The sequence below is a fragment of the Sapajus apella genome, unplaced genomic scaffold (genome assembly GCF_009761245.1).
Source record: "Sapajus apella isolate SASKATOON/1434 unplaced genomic scaffold, GSC_monkey_1.0 scaffold6, whole genome shotgun sequence".
NCBI classification, from domain to species: Eukaryota; Metazoa; Chordata; class Mammalia; order Primates; family Cebidae; genus Sapajus; species Sapajus apella.
This window is the reverse complement of record NW_022436946.1, coordinates 7039102-7055550: the sequence shown is the minus strand read 5'-3', so window position 1 is coordinate 7055550 and position 16449 is coordinate 7039102. Positions and strand designations below refer to the sequence as shown.

The 16449-nt window shown below is 39.1% G+C and overlaps 1 protein-coding gene across 2 annotated transcripts in view; it reads left to right on the top strand.

The window, feature by feature from the left end:
* Nucleotides 1-16449, top strand: part of AIG1 (androgen induced 1) — a 258934-nt gene that overhangs the window by 89837 nt on the left and 152648 nt on the right. For both annotated transcript variants that reach the window (XM_032274585.1, XM_032274586.1), the window contains one exon: nt 4426-4527. In XM_032274585.1, the coding sequence (XP_032130476.1) occupies nt 4426-4527 (102 nt within the window). The remainder of the gene's footprint in view (nt 1-4425; nt 4528-16449) is intronic.

The following is a 16449-nucleotide window of genomic DNA, read 5'->3' as shown; positions in this document are numbered from 1 at the left end:
GACATTTTGCAAAGGATATATGCGTATATATATGTGTATATATATAATACATGATGACCAGGAATGTAAGGTTAGTTTGACATTCAAAATAAATTGATATAATTCACCATATTAACAGAATAAAGAGGAAAAACTATATGATCATCTCAAGATACAAAAAAAAATCTGAAAAAATTCAGAAATTCAGCACTCATTCATTGTGTGTATAACTCTCAAATAAAGTAGGAATAGAAGAGATTGTTTTCAACTTGATAAAAGACAACTAAAAAAAGCCTGCAGTTAATATTAGACTTAAGTGCGAAAAGACTGAACACTTTCCCTAAGGTAGAGACAAAGGCAAGGATGGTCACTCTTCATCACTTCTATTCAACGTATCGCTGCAGGCCACAGGCAGTGCAATAAAGAAAATCGAAGTAAAATGCATAAAATTGTTAGGGAAAAACACTGTCTTTATTTGCAGATCATGTAAGTATAAAAGGCAAAGCTATTTCTAAAATATCTACTAGAACTGCTGCAGGAATTTAGCAAAGGTATAAGATACAATGCCAATATTCAAAAATCAGTTCATTTTTATAAACTGGCGAAAAAGAATGAAAAAAAAATGTAATACTCGGCCAGGCGCAGTGGCTCATGCCTGTAATCCCATCACTTTGGGAGGCCGAGGCAGGCAGATCACGAGGTCAGGAGTTCTAGACCAGCCTGACCAATGTGGTGAAACCTCATCTCTACCAAAAATACAAAAATTAGCCGGGCGTGGTGGTGCAAGCCCATAATCCCAGCTACTCAGGAGGCTGAGGCAGGAGAATCGCTTGAACCCAGGAGGCAGAGGTTGCAGTGAGCCGAGATTGTGCCACTGCACTCCAGCCTGGGTGACAGAGCAAGACTCCATCTCAAAAAGAAAATATCTATATCTATCTATATCTATATCTATATTTATAATATTCTCCACAGTAGCATCACAAAAAATGTTTATGAATAGGTTCAATAAAATATATGCAGTATCTGTATATTGAAAACCACAAACATTGCTGAGGGAAATTAAAGAAGACCCAAGTAAATAGAGATTCAAATTATCTTCATGGATTGGAAGATTCAATATTGTTAAAATGTTAGCTCTCTCCAAACAGTCACCATGAGAATTCTAGCAGGATATTTGTATAAATTAACAAACAGAGATTCTAAAATTTAAATGGAAATGCAAAGGACTTAAAACAGTCAAAACAATTTGGAAAGGAAGTGGGAGCCTATGATAAGCATAATTCCAACATGACACCAAGATTCCATTCCCTGCTGCATCAGCGAGTACAATCCCCTTCTGTCGAGTACGGGAGAGACCTGTGAATACGATGGGATTTCACTCACTTGATTAGGTTATGTTATATGGCAAAGGTGAAGAGAGTTGCACCAGTGGCTTCATCCAGGACTGAAGTGGCTTCATGCCTGTGTTTGGACACCCAGACCAAATGTAAACCTTTGGTCCTCACCCTCCAGAAATAGACATGCCTTAACCACCCTTCAGGTTAAGGCAAACACACATTTATTGCACAGTCTTCCTTTGGCGTCAGACCCGAGGACGAGGTCCACAAATGCCCTGAGGCATGCTCATGACTATGCGGGCAGGAATTCCAGGCTCACGGTTACTTCAGGTGTGATCTTGAAGGGAAGAGGTGCATGCTCTGTAAAGGCAAGCCACTGGCTGTGGGATCTCTTCACTCCAAGGGAAGGGAGGAGGCTCAAGGTGGCTGGAATAGAGCCTCCCCCAACAGCACGTGTCAAACTTGTATCATAGGATCTTACTGAAATGCACGACCAGAGCAGATCAGAGTGAGACCTGTGATCCTGCACATTTTATTTTTATTTATTTATTAACATTCTTTTATTTATTTATTTATTTATTATACTTTAAGTTCTGGGGCACGTTGCAGAATGTGCAGTTTTGTTACATAGGTATATATGTGCCATGGTGGTTTGCTGCATCCATCACGTCGTCATCTACATTAGGTATTTCTCGTAATGCTATCCGTCTCCTATACCCCGACCCCCTGCTATCCCTCCCCTTTTTCCCCACCCCCCGACAGGCCTCAGTGTGTGATGTTCCCCTTCTTGTTCCTTGTATTCTCATTATTCAACACCCACTTATGAGTGAGAACATGCAGTGTTTGTTTTTTGTTCTTGTGTCAGTTTGCTGAGAATGATGGTTTCCAGCTTCATCCATGTCCCTGCAAAGGAGATCTTGAAGGGAAGAGGAGCATGTTCTGCATAGGCAAGCCACCCACCCATGGGATCTCTTCACTCCGTGGGAAGGGAGGAGGCTCAAGGTGGCTGGAATAGAGCCACCCCAAGCAGAACATGTCAAACGTGTACGTACATAGGATCTTATTGAAATGCAGGATCAGAGCAGATCAGAGTGAGACCTGGGATCCTGCACATTTTAAAAGCTCTCCAGTGACATGAGTGCTGCTGACTCACTTTGAATATCTGTGCCTGGAAATCATGGGGCAGAGTAGTACTGCCATGCCTGCCCCTGTCTCCCTAGCATCGGAGCACATAATCAACCCTAATTGAGGTGGTGTCACTTAGAGTTGTCAAATCTATGCAGCAAAAGACGTGAAAACAGGAATGGCATCTTTAATTGTTCACTCTCTGTCACTAATATCTGTATGTGTGATATCTCATGTGATTCATTGGTCACCACTCCTTGCCAAGTACTAGCTTAGAAACGATAGCCAGTTGCTTAAAGATGTTATTCTGATCTCACAGAATCCCTTATTTTCAACCTTTTATCTGTCACTTACCCAAGCCATTGTGCTACAAGATCCCTACTATCCTCAAGTTTTCTAAAACCCTTTTTCCTAAATCCTCATTTTCACAGACCTCAAGACAGCCTGGGAATACATCCTGATTGGTTCCACTACAAAATCTTGTTATTCGATCTCCGTTGGGCCCTCTGATTCGTGATAGTCTTCCTTTTTAATATTTTATGTACTTCCTAGCACATTATCCACAGCAGTGCCCCAAATCCACTCTTTGTGCTCAGCTCTGTTTCCAACTGTCAGCAAAAGTGCTTGCATTTCACTTTAAAGGGAAGAACGCTTCATCTGTGTTTATAATCCTAATCCCTTTCTTTTCCTGGGCTTTGCTTATCAGTCATTCCCTGTCTTTCTATCTCCTTTTACTCTGACTTCTAGCCAATCAGAATATTGCCTGGATTTGCTAGTTTGTAAGAGCATACACACCCTCATAATCCCTGTTACATGTCTCAGGCAGCCGGCCTCCTTTGCCTTCCCTCACTGCCCACGGCCGTGAAACAGGAGTCACGTCTTACTGCCTCTACCTGTCACCTACCAACACTTAAATCTCTTGCATTCTGGCCTTTACTTCCACCAACCTACCAAAACCACCAATTTGAAGTGACATGAAACTATTTATTATTTTTATTAATAAAATATGGGAGCATGGATGAGCTATAAAATGAAGTAGAAATTGTTTCTGTTTAATATTCATGCTGTATTTTTCCATTTTGCAGCATTTTTTATGTTGAGACATCACTCTACAGAGACTTTGATCTCTTCCTATGGGATGGTTCCCTTTTTTATGCTACATTTTTTGACATTTACAAAAACATACACTTTTTCTTTTAAATTCAGGGCAGAAGGTTAAGACCTCTGGCCATTCATTATTTTATCTGAACTTCTTTTCTCACCATTAGTTGGAAGAGGGTAAAATAATACATTGAGTACTCTATTCTCTTTTGATGATTATGTTGCTGTTGGCCAAAACAAACCTTTGGAATCCAGATGAACTTCTAAGTTATTCCAAGAGAATTAGGAATCTTCTTTACCCTCCATGGACCCAGTTTCTCAATGCAGCTAAAGCCCTTGCTTAGTCTGTATAAATTAATACATTTGTTGGAAATGTGACTTTTGGAGATTTTACAGCAGTGGTTTCAATGCTGCTAGTGGTGAAGTGGAAATTTGAGAATGTGAAGATTAATTTAAACCACATGATGGGTTCAAGGAAAAGGGACATACCCTGCCGTTTCCTGAGTGTGTGCTAACTCTAGATAGTGGGGAATGGGATCCGAAAAAACCACTAGTGAACTTTTAAACCCTCTTGAGAGGAATCAAACCAGCACAATTAGCCCTGAAATGGAGCTGTTCGTGAAAACAGGCCTCTTCTCTCTCCCTCAGAAACAGATCCCTTTGCCTGAAAGAACACAATTGGGAAATCAGAAAGAGGCACCTTTACTTTTGCTACTAATGGAATGAAGCTAGACCTGTGTTTCCAATCATTAGCTGGTTTACCGATCTGTCTTTAGTCATAGATTCCAAATTGTGTTGGGTTCTTTTAACTGTTGTTAACCAATAAATTCTATGTTGTGGATAGTTGATGACCTTGAAGTAAGAGAGTTCTTTTTCCTTCCAGTTTGTTGTAGCGGTGTTCTGGATCATTTATGCCTATGACAGAGAGATGATATACCCGAAGCTACTGGATAATTTTATCCCAGGGTGGCTGAATCACGGAATGGTGAGTGGATTAAAACAAATGGCTTTCTTTTAATTTAAAAAATCTATTAAACAGCTATTATCTGCTATTTAGATCATCCATAGAATTTACCTAAAAGCCATGAAATCTTGGAAGGTTATAATGAGAGATTAAAATTAGAGAATACTATAATATTTACTGACTATAAATAGAAACCTCTTCCCGTGGAATTGAGTCATGGTTCAAACTGTGTAGTAGATGAATTCACAGATTATTAAGGTGGGTGTGTCAGTGGTGTTAAATAATATAACTAGCCAATTCTGGGATGAATTTAATTTCCTTGCCATTAGAAGGCTTGTCCTCAGAGCCCAAGGACGGATTCCCACCTACACAGCCACCAGCCCTCTGCTCCACCTGCACCTCACATCCACGGAATTGTGTTGGAAATAACTGCTGCAGCTGGACAGTTTCCCCTAGATGGGCAGCAAGGCTGTTATTTTCCCTCGGAGATCTGTTGCAGGCATTTGGAGGTGTCTTTAGCAATGGAATGGTTTGCCTCATTGGGTTCTTCACCAGTTTGGGTGTTTGCCTGTGGCTTTGAGGCCTTCTTCTTCTCAGTCTAATTCTTTCTGATGCTTTAGCCATGGTGTTACCCTCACTGATTTCAAAGCCAGTGCTTTGGATGGTTTTCACATCACTTTACAACATTTGAGGATATATTTTCTGCAGTGAAATTTTGTATCATCTTCTCTTTCAGCTTTTGGAATTGAGCACTATTTTTTATTAGCTAAGAAGCATGCATTTTGATTACAGCAGTTTTTAGAATATGTCCCAAGGTGTCCCTGGTGAAAAGGGCAGCCCATCATAGGAAATTACAGGGGAACAAGAACTGGAAATCATGTCTTGCATACAAAATAACTCTGCCCCCAATTTTGGTATATTTGAAGAAAAGTGGTGTGTCTAACAAACAAACGTTACTGTACCGAAGAGTTTTGATCAATCCTTTCTTAAGCCAATGCATCAAAAGTGACACATCTCAGAGAACTGGATTTTTCTTTGAGTTCATTTAGAGCCACACTCTTGAAGGATTAACATGGCACCTCTGGTCTATTTCCAAACACATCAGCTGAGTCTTGTCAGTTCAATTTAGCCATCCAAGGGGCTTGGCATGGTTACTATGCCCCTCTCCAACTTTTTGCTTTCCTTGCATGTGAACAGCACGTTGTAACTCCGTGCCTTTGCAATCTTCTGCCCCAAATGCCCTTCTCAATCTTTCCTGACAAATTCCTTCCCATCCTGCTAGCTTAGTTCCTATCTTCTTTAAGAAGCCGTTCCTAACTCCCCAAGCAAAGTTAGCTGTTCTGTTACTTGTGCTTACACAGCACTTTCCTATCTCTATTATGCATGTCTGTATCCCCACAAAAATGTTAAACTCCTAGTGCAAAACAGCCGTCGAATTCCAAGCACTTCGCCCAGTTGTCTGGCATACAGTAGGATCAATACATATTTATTAAATTGATGAATGAATTCACTATAGCCAATTTCCATAATTCTTTGCCAGTTACATAGCTACCATTTTTTTTTTTTTTTTTTTTTTTTTTTTTTGGAGAATGTACTGGTGTACCAGGCACCCAACAGTGATTGTATCATTAAATTTTCACAATGGCACTACAAATGATCTCATTTGCAAATGAAGAAACTGAATCTCAGAAACATTATATAATTTTCCCAAATGACCTAGCTCAGCATGGTAGAAGTGGGATCTGAACCCAGGCCTATCTGGGGTTCACATTTTATCATTTTATCTGTGGCCACATTTTATTTAAACAGGCAAAACATTTAATTGATTCTTGATAAAAATTATAATATTGCATAGCTTTTACAACAGTAAGTCAACAAAGTATAAGAGAAACATCTTCAGGGTATTTTGAAGCTTAGTTTCGAACTGTTTAGCATATTTCAGCTGTCTAAGATAAGCCAGTCAATAATTAGGTAGGTATTGTTAAGAAAAAGATAGTATGAAATTCATGACCTCCAAAATCTGAGTTGGAAATGGAAATAGGCTTTGCAAATTGTCATTTCAGTCATTACACCGAAAAACATGATTGTGTGCTCAGTCAGTAGCAGGTTGGCCAAAAACAGGCATATTCTTGTACAAATAGTATCCTTTGTGACATCTCCAAATATGAGGAAGAGTAAATCACCTAGATAACTCTAATTAGAGTGTCCAAATTGTATGTATTAAAGGGAGACTCCTGAAACTGCGGCCTCCAGTTGAATGTGAAATGATGTCAGTTACCTTGTTCTGACATTAGAAGAGACTCTGCTGACAACAAATAATTGCATCACGTGCTATAGAATTAAAGTCTTGGACACTTTGGCCTATTGTTAACAGGCCTGAACTGCACAATATTACCTTCATACCAGAGAATGAATCACAACCTTTGTGGAGCCTGATTCTAAATTTTTAATGCTTTGAACAAATGGCTTATTAAGCATGTATGCAGCCATTAGAATTTTGACTTGCCTCTCTTAATTTTCCCTTGATTCACTTTGATGTCTTAAAATTCTTACTCCTGGAGACAAGTACTACTTAGAAACACAAAGAGGAATTGAATGACAAATATTTAGGAAGGGGAAAAGATAAATTAGTTAATATATCAAATCCTGTGAGATAATATGAGCTCAGTCGCTTCTTTCACAATGAATTTTGTGTCCTAATAAAGATAAATGACCAGTTCTTGGCTTGTCCTCATGTTCCAATTCCTAGTTCCAAAATTACTGAGAAAACAGAAGTTGCACACGGTGGCTGAGGAGTATTTTGTAATATTAAACAATTTGCATTACTTGAATTCTGTTTCTGTGTAACTAGATACAAAATGGATGAAGCATGATGCTGATCCTTTAGACTAGTAATTAAAATATGAACATTAAATGCTGGAATTATTAATACTTTTCATAAAATGTATAATGACATTTCAAAGGAATGAGCATTTTCTTCTTTGTTTAAATATTATTTAAAGTTTTAATAATTATAATCTGTATTTGCTTTTAATTCTAATTTGTTTTTAAATATTTAATTTAAAAATAGCATTTCTAAATATCTGTAAATTGGTCCATTCAAAATTTCTTAGCACCTGGGTAACATGGTGAAACCCTGTCTCTTAAAAAAAAAATTAGCTGAATGTGGTGGTGTGATCCTGTAGTCCTAGCTACTCAGGAGGCTGGGGTGGAGGATTGCTTGAGCCCAGGAGGTCGAGGCTACAGTGAATCTTGATCATGCCACTGCACTGCAGCCTGAGTGACAGGAGTGAGACTGTGTTTAAAGAAAAAATAAATTCTCACATATATTTAAATGTATATATTTTAAATAAAACAATTCAAATTGTGTACATTTTGATTATAATTAATTTTTTCAATTGATCTTTTAGATTATTATCCGTAGAGCTAAAATTTTGTGAAATTTTCCATTATAATGGCATATTTAGTAATTTTGCTGAAATGAAGGCAAGAAAAATAAAGTTTTAGAATATTTATATTCATATTATATTAAATATTTTGATATATTTATAGCTTATAAATATATATATCTGTTTTATTACTTATTCAATCACATATTTTCTATTTTGTTTTGTAAAAATAAATATAGGAAGATAAAACGTATTTTATTTAGTACTTCATTAGCTTTATTTGTAACTTTTCTTTTTTCATAAGTGTATATGCTTATTTTAACTTTAAATAGGTAACACATATATATGCTATAAAATTTAAATGCTTCCCTGCCTCCTCTGTACACCAGCTACTTAATTCTTTTTTTCCTTTACTTGTACCATTTAAAATTAATTTTAATGTACATGTAATAATTTAATATATTTACAGGATGCAGTGTGATATTTCAAAACGTGTATGATGTGTCACGATCGCGGTAATTAGCACAAGAGTTTTCTCAAACCTTTACTATTTCTTTACGTTGAGAACGTTCAAAATTCTCTCTTCTAGCTTTTTGAAAATGTACAATAAATTATTGTTATTCATTCTGTATTGCTATAGAACACTGGAACTTATTCCTCCTACCTGGCTATAAACTGCGTGTCTGCTAACCAACCTGTCCATACCCTCCCCTCCCGGCTACCCTTCCCAACTACTAATAACCACAGTTCTACTCACTGCTTCTACAACCTCATCGTTTTTAGCTCCATCTTGTTCCAGATCTTAAAGGAAAAGCTTTCAGTTTTCTCTGTTTGGTATATTGTTAGCTGTGGGTTTGTCATATATAGATTTTATTGTGTTAAGGTATATTCCATCTATACCTAATTTGTTGAGAGTTGTTGCTGTAAATGATATTTAATTTTATCAAATACTTTTTCTGTATTGAGATAATCATATGGTTTTTGTGCTTCCTTCTATGTATAAGATGTATCAGATTTATTAATTTGTATATGCTGAATCATCCTTTCATCTCTGGGATAAATGTAATCTTTTGGCCGTGCTGTTGGATTTCGTTTGGTAGTATTTTGTTGAGGATTTTTGCATCTATGTTCATGAGAGAAACTGGCTTATAGTTTAATTTTTTTGGTCCTGTCCTTGTCTGGTTTTGGCATCATGGTAATGCTGGCATCATAGAATTAGGAATAATTCCCTCCTCTTTAATTTTTTGGAATATTTTGAGAAGTATTTGTGTTACTTCTTCTTTGTAAGTTTGATACAATTTAGCAGTTAAGCCATTCTGTCCTGAGCTTTACATTGTTGGGAGACTTTTTATTACTCATTCAATATCATTGCTTGTTATTGGTCTATTCGGGTTTTCTGTTTTCTCCTGGCTCAATGTTGATAGGTTATATGAGTCTAGGAATTTATCCACTTCTTCTAGGCTTTTTAATTTGTTGGTACACAGTTGTTCATAATAATCTGTTCTGGTCCTTTTTATTTCTTGATCTGCAGTCAAGTGCGCTACCCCTGAGCTGTACCCCTTCCTGATCCTCTGTATTTCAGTGGTATCAGTTGTAATGTCTCCTTTTCTATTTCTGATTTTATTTATTTGAGTTTTCTCTCTTTTTTCTTAGTTATTCTACCCAATGGTATGTCAGCTTTGCTTATTGTTTCAAAAAAAAAACAAAACAAAACAAAAAAAAGACAAGTATTTCATTTGTTGGTCTCTTGAATTTTTTTTGGTCTCTATATCAGTTCGGTTCTAGCATTTATTATTTCTTTCCTTCTATTAATTTTAGGTTTTGTTTGTTCTTGCTTTTCCAGTTCCTTGAGGTGCATCATTAGGTTGTTTATTTGCAATCTTTTCTTTTTAGTGCTTTATTAGCTTTATTTGTAACTTTCCTTTGTTTATTTGAAATCTGATTTCTCAGAAATCACCACTAAAGAACTTATTCATGTAACCAAACACCACCCCTTCCCCAAAATCCTATTGAAATTAAAAAAAAAAATCCATTCATATGAAAAAGAAGAAAAGGGCGAAAAAAAAGAAATGAAGAAAGAACAAAAAAGAACGAAGAAAGACTGCAGGACATATGGGACAACATTAAGGAAACAAATATTCTCATTATAGAAGCCTTCCCAAGTGTTGGGAGAGATATGAACATCTAGATTCAGAAAGCTGAAAAATCAACAAGTAGTTATAACCCAGAAAGGTTCTCTCTGAAGCAAATTATAGTCAAATTGTAGTCTTTTATCCCTCGCCCACCTCCCATCCTTTCCCTTGATTCCCCAAAGTCCATTGTATCATCCTTATGCCTTTGCATCCTCATAGCTTAGCTCCCACTTATGAATGAGAATATAATGATGTTTGATTTTCTATTCCCAAGTTATTTCACTTAGAATAACGGTCTCCAATTCCATCCAGGTGGCTGCAAATGCTATTACTTTGTTCCTTTCTATGTTGACTTGCATATGTTAAAACCATGCTTTCAACACTTGTATGAATCCCACTTGATCTTGATGGATTATCTTTTTGGTATGCTATTGGATTCAGTTGGCTGGTATTTTATTGAGGATATTTGCATCTATGTTCATCAGGGATATTGGTCTGTAGCTTTCCTATTATATCCTTTCCTGGTTTCGGTATTAGGGTGATACTGGCTTCATAGAATGGTTTAGAGAGGAGTCCCTCTTTCTCTATCTTATGGAATAGTGTAAATAGGATTGGTACCAATTCTTCTTTGAATGTCTGATATAATTTAGCTGTAAATCTGTCTGATCCTGGACCTTTTTTTTTTGTTAGTAGCTTTTTAATTACCATTTCAATCTCACTTCTTGTTATTGGTCTGTTCAGAGTTTCTATTTTTTCCTGGTTTAATCTCAGGAGGTTATGGTTCTTCTCTCTTCTTGGTTAATCTCACTAATGGTCTATCAGTTTTTTAATCTTTAAAAAGAATCAGAATCAGTGTTTTGTTTCATTTATCTTTTGATTTTTTTTGTTTCAATTTCATTTAGTTTTTTAAAATTTTTTATTTTTTTTAATTTTTTTTGAGACAGAGTCTCGCTCTGTTGCCCAGGCTAGAGTGTAGGGGTTGCGATATTGGTTCACTGCAACCTCTGCCTCCTGGGTTCAAGCAATTCTCATGCCTTAGCCTCCCGAGTATTGGGATTACAGGTGTACACCACCATGCCTGGCTAATTTGTATATTCTGTGTTTTTAGTAGAGACAGGGTTTTGCCGTATTGGCCAGACTGGTCTCAAACTCCTGACCTCAAGCAGTCCACCCACCTTAGGCTCCTAAAGTGCTGGGATTAAAGGTGTGAACCACTGAGCCTGGCCAGCCACAACACCCGGCCTCATTTAGTTCTGCTCAGATGTTGGTTATTTATTTTCTTATGTTGGGTTTGTGTTTGGTTTGTTAATTGTTTCTCTAGTTCCTAAAGGTGTGACCTTAGATTGCTGTTTGTGCTCTTTCAGACTTTTCAGTGTAGGCATTTAATGCTATGAACTTTCCTCTTAGCATTGCTTTTGCTGTATTCCAGAGGTTTAGATAGGTTGTGTCACTATTATTGTTCAGTTAAAGGATGATTTTCATCTTTATTTCATTGTTGACCCAGTGATCATTCAGGAGCAAGTTCTTTAATTTCCATATATTTGCACAGTTTTGAGGGTTCCTTTTGGAGTTGATTTCCAATTTTATTCCACTGTGGTCTGCGAGAGTACTTGATATAGCTAGATTTTCTTAAGTTTGTTGAGACTTGTTTGGTGGCCTATCATATGATCTATCTTGGGAACATTTCATGTACTGATGAATAGAATTAATATTCTGCAATTGTTGGGTAGAATGTCCTGTAAATATCTGTTAAGTCCATTTGTTCTGTGGTATAATTTAAGCCCATTGTTTCTTTGTTGACTTTCTGTCTTGATGTCATCAGTCTAGTGCTGTCAGTGGAGTATTGGAAGTCCCACAGTATTATTGTGTTGGTGTCTATCTCACTTCTTAGGTCTAGTAGTAGTCGTTTTATAAATTTGGGAGCTCCAGTGTTAGATGCATGTATATTTAGGATTTTGATATTTCCCTGTTGGACTAGTCCCTTTATCATTATATAATGTCCCTCTCTGTCTTTTAAAGCAGCTGCTGTTGCTTTAAAGTCTGTTTTGTCTGATACAAGAATAACTACTCCTGCTCACTTTTGGTGTCCGTTTTCATGGAATATCTTTTCCTACTCCTTTACCTTCAGTTTATGTGAGTCTTTGTCAGGTGAGTCTCTTGAAGACATCAGATACTTGGTTGGTTAATTCTTATCCATTCTGTCATTTTGTATCTTTTAAGTAGAGCATTTAGTTCATTTACATTCAACGTTATTATTGAGATGTGAGCTACTATTCTATTCATCATACTATTTGTTACCTGAATACATTGGTTTTTTCTTTCATTGTGTTATTGTTTATGGGTACTGTAAGATTTATGCTTTAAGGAAATTCTAGTTTGGTGTATTTTAAGGATTTGTTTCAAGATGTAGAGCTCCTTTTAGCAGTTCTTATAGTGCTGGCTTGGTATTGGCAAATTCTCTCAGCATTTGTTTGTCTGAAAAAGACTATCTTTCCTTCATTTATGAATCTTAGTTTTGCTGGATACAGAATTCTTGACTGATAATTGTTTTAAGGAGGCTAAAGATAGGACCCACCCCCTTCTGGCTTGCAGAGTTGTTGCTGAAAAGTATATTAATCTGATAAGTTTTCCCTTGTAGCTTACCTGATTCTTTTTGCCTCACAGCTCTTAAGATTCTTTCTTTTGTCTTGACTTTAGATAACCTGATGACTATGTGCCTAGGTTATGATCTTTCTGTGATGAATTTTCCAGGTGTTCTTTGAGGTTCTTGTAGTTGGATGTCCAGATCTCTAGCAAGGCCAGAGAAGTTTTCCTTGATTATTTCCTCAAATATGATTTCCAAACATTTAGATTTCTCTTCTTCCTCAGAGGCACCAATTATTCTTAGGTTTGGTCATTTAACGTAGTCCCAAACTTCTTGGAGCCTTTATCCATTTTTTAAATTCTTTTTTCTTTGTCTTTGCTGAGTTGGGTTTATTTGAAAGTCTTGTCTTTGAGCTCTGTAGTTGTTTCTTCTACTTGTTCAGTTATATGACTGAGATTTTCTAGTGCATTTTGCATTTCTCTAGGTGTGATTTCTTCTTCACTTCTAGAAGTTGTGATTATTTTTTTTATGCTATTTCACTGGAGACTTTTGCATTCATATCCTTTATCTTTTTTTTTTTTGAAGTTGAACTTCACCTTTCTCTGGTGTCTCCTTGATTAGCTTAATGATTGACTTTCTGAATTCTTTTTCTGGCAATTTGGAGCTTTCATCTTGGTTTGGATCCATTGCTGGTGAGCTAGTGTGATCTTTTGTTGATGCTGAATAACCTTGTTTTGTTGTATTAATTACCAGATTTATTTTTCTGGTTCCTTCTCATTTGGGTATGCTATGTCAGATGGAAGGTAGTATACCCAAATGAGAAGCAAGGCTGCTGTTCATATTATTTAGTCCCTTGGGGTGCGCCTTTGATGTAGTGCTCTCCCCCTTCCTCTAAGGAAGGGGCTTCCTGAAAATTAAACTGCAGTGATTGTTGTTTCTCTTCTGGATCTAGCCACCCAGTGGAGCAACCAGGCTCTAGCCTGGTAATGGGGAGTGTCTGCAGAGTCATGAGATATGATCTGTCTTCAGGTCTCTCAGCTGTGGATCCCAGCACCTGCTCCAGTTGAGGAAGCAGGGAAGAGAAGTGGACCCTTGAGGGTCCTTGGTTATATTTTTGTGTGCTGGTTTTGTGTTGGTTGGCCTCCAGCCAGGAGGTGGAGCTTTCAAGAGCGCATCAGCTGCCAGAGTATATGGAGGATACAAGCCTACCCTAGGGTCGCTTTTGGATAAGTATTCAAGTTTCTCAGGTGGTGGTGCAGGGCCATAGAGCTCCTAAGAGATTATGTTGTTTGTCTTGGGCTACCAAGACGGGTAGAGAAAGACTATTAACTTGGGACAGAGTTCAGCATATCTGAGCTCAGACTCTTCTTGGGCAGGGCTTGCTGTAGCTGCTGTGGGAGATCGGCGGTGTAGTTCCCAGGCCAAATGGAGCTATGTTCCCGGGGGATTTTGGCTGCTTCTGCTATGTGACACAGGTCACCAGGGAAGTGAGGAAAAGCCAGCAGCCACAGACCGGCTTCACTTAGCTCCCATGCAGCCTGCTGCATTGAAAAGCTGGGCTCACTCCCACTGTGCCACCACAACAGCACACAGTTTATTTCCAGGCAGCTGGTGAGCAGTGCTGAGAACTTGCCCCAGGCTGCGAGCCTCCCAGCCGAGAAAGTAAGCCTACTCACAGTTCCTCAGCTGTCCCACAGAGCCTGCAGCGGCAATGCACCTCCTTCAAAGGCCTGCGGTTTCTCTTGGCTTTCCTAGTATGTTGCTGCAGTAATTCTTGGAGCAAGTTCATGACGTGAGCCTGCACATGTGCTCTGTCTCAGGGAGAGCTGCAAGTTTGTCCTGCCTCTTATATGCCATTTTTCCCCACATTCCCCCTGGAGTATTTTAAAACAACTGTCTTCGAGTTCAGAAACTCTTCTGCCTGATCTAGTCTATTATTGAAGCTCTCAGTTTTATTTTTATTTCACTCATTGAGTTATTCAGTTCTAACATTTCTGTTTCATTCTTTTTAATTATATCGATTTTTAAAAATTTCTCACTCAGATTATGAATTTTCAGATTTCATTGAATATATTTGTGTTGTCTATTTGTGTTCTCTTGTATCTTGCCAGGTTTCCTTAAGATTGTTATTTTGCATTTTTTCAGGTGTTTTTAGATTGGTTTTCCTCTGGGTTCTGTTACTTAGAGAATTATTGTGTTCCTTTGAAGGCATCACATTTCCTTACTTTTTCATATTGCTTGTTTCTCTGTGTTGGTATCTGTGGATCTGGTGGGACACTTCCTCTTCTGATTTTATGGAGTAGCTTTCATAGGGAAAAATGTTTTTCTGTATATGTGTCATAAAGTGTCAGTTGGGTAGGCTGCTTTGGCTTTGGTTCAGCGTGGGTGCAGTAATGTAGTCTTTGTATGATTTCTTCGGCTATAATCAACGTCATTGGTGTCTGTGAGTACCTCAGTGGCCTATGCTGTGTTTGCTTGTAGAAGCTATTGCACGGCTTTCCTGGGGACAGGGACACCAGGCAGATCAGTTTGGGGGCCCCAGTGGTAGGGAGCGTGGGTGTACGGCAGCTATTCTGCTGGAGTGGGCAGGTTATCTGACAAGAGTAGGCCTGGGTGGCTTCATCACTGGAGGGGCAGGGTCACTGGTGATAACAGCAGCCCCGGATGGCTGGTCTTGGGTCCCTGAGGGATGTGCTTGGACGCAAAATCACTTTGCTGCTGGAGGGGGTGGGGTCACCAGTGGTGGCATATCTTGGCCAGGCTGGTTCTTCTGCCCGCAGAGGACATGTGTGGGTGTGCAGCACTCTTCCCCTGGAGGGAGCAGGTTGCCATCAGTAGTGGGCCTGGTCAGGCGGATCCACAGTCCAACGGGAGGGGTGCCGGCTCTGTTACTGCAGAGGTTGGGGTTGCTGGTGGCAGCAGCAGCAGGCTTCAGGCAGGCAGCTCTTGCATTCTGAGGAGTGCATGTGTTGGCTTCCTCTGCCCCATGGGCAGCCTTCCCCACTGTATTGGACTGCCTGTTTTCTGGGATATGGAATACCATGTGTGCTCAGATGCTCGGGTCTCAGCTGGAGAGCTGGTATCATGACTCTGCATCCCTCTGGGTGGATGTAGTGGGATGTTGGAGGGACCCCAAGAATGTGGAGATTCAGAGGTTTTTGGGTCCCAGGCCAGGATGCACACTGGTGGTGGCCCTACTCTCAACATGATAGTGTGCTATGGCAGCTTGTGTCCTGTGGGCTTGGGGCCCAGCTTGATTTCCTCTCTGAAACAATGCAGTCACATGGTTTACAGGTAGCTCCCTATATGTGAGGGCAGGGGGCTCTCCTCTTGTTAGGGCTACAGGCATCCAGCATGGAAATGTGGACTGCTGGCGATCTTAGGCTTACCTTTCTCCTGTGCTGGAGGTCTCTCTGGGCTCTGAGCCGATCCTAGCCAGGTGCTTTGCTTCCCTGTCTATGCTGCCGTCCCAAGTCTCCATGCCCCAGAGGGGCTTTGTCACTTCTTTGCTGAATTCCAGTGTTCTCCCCCAGACTCATTGTTCGACATGTGACTAGAGGAGATGAATGCTGGGTGCCTCTAGTCAGCCATCTTGATGATGTCTTCTGTAACTTTTCACTGTGATACTGTAGGCCTGGCTGCCTGTGCTATATATGGGGGAGTAGGTCTCTTTGTTGGAGTTTGTAAGGATCGTTCCATTATGGCCACACAAATCACACTGAGAGAGACATAAGAAATTAAAAGATCTGTTATGTATAGTCACAGGACTTAGAGACAAGAGACATGGCAATCCCCACCACATAGGGCCTGTATAGGAGCTCTGGGGAATGGGCTCAAC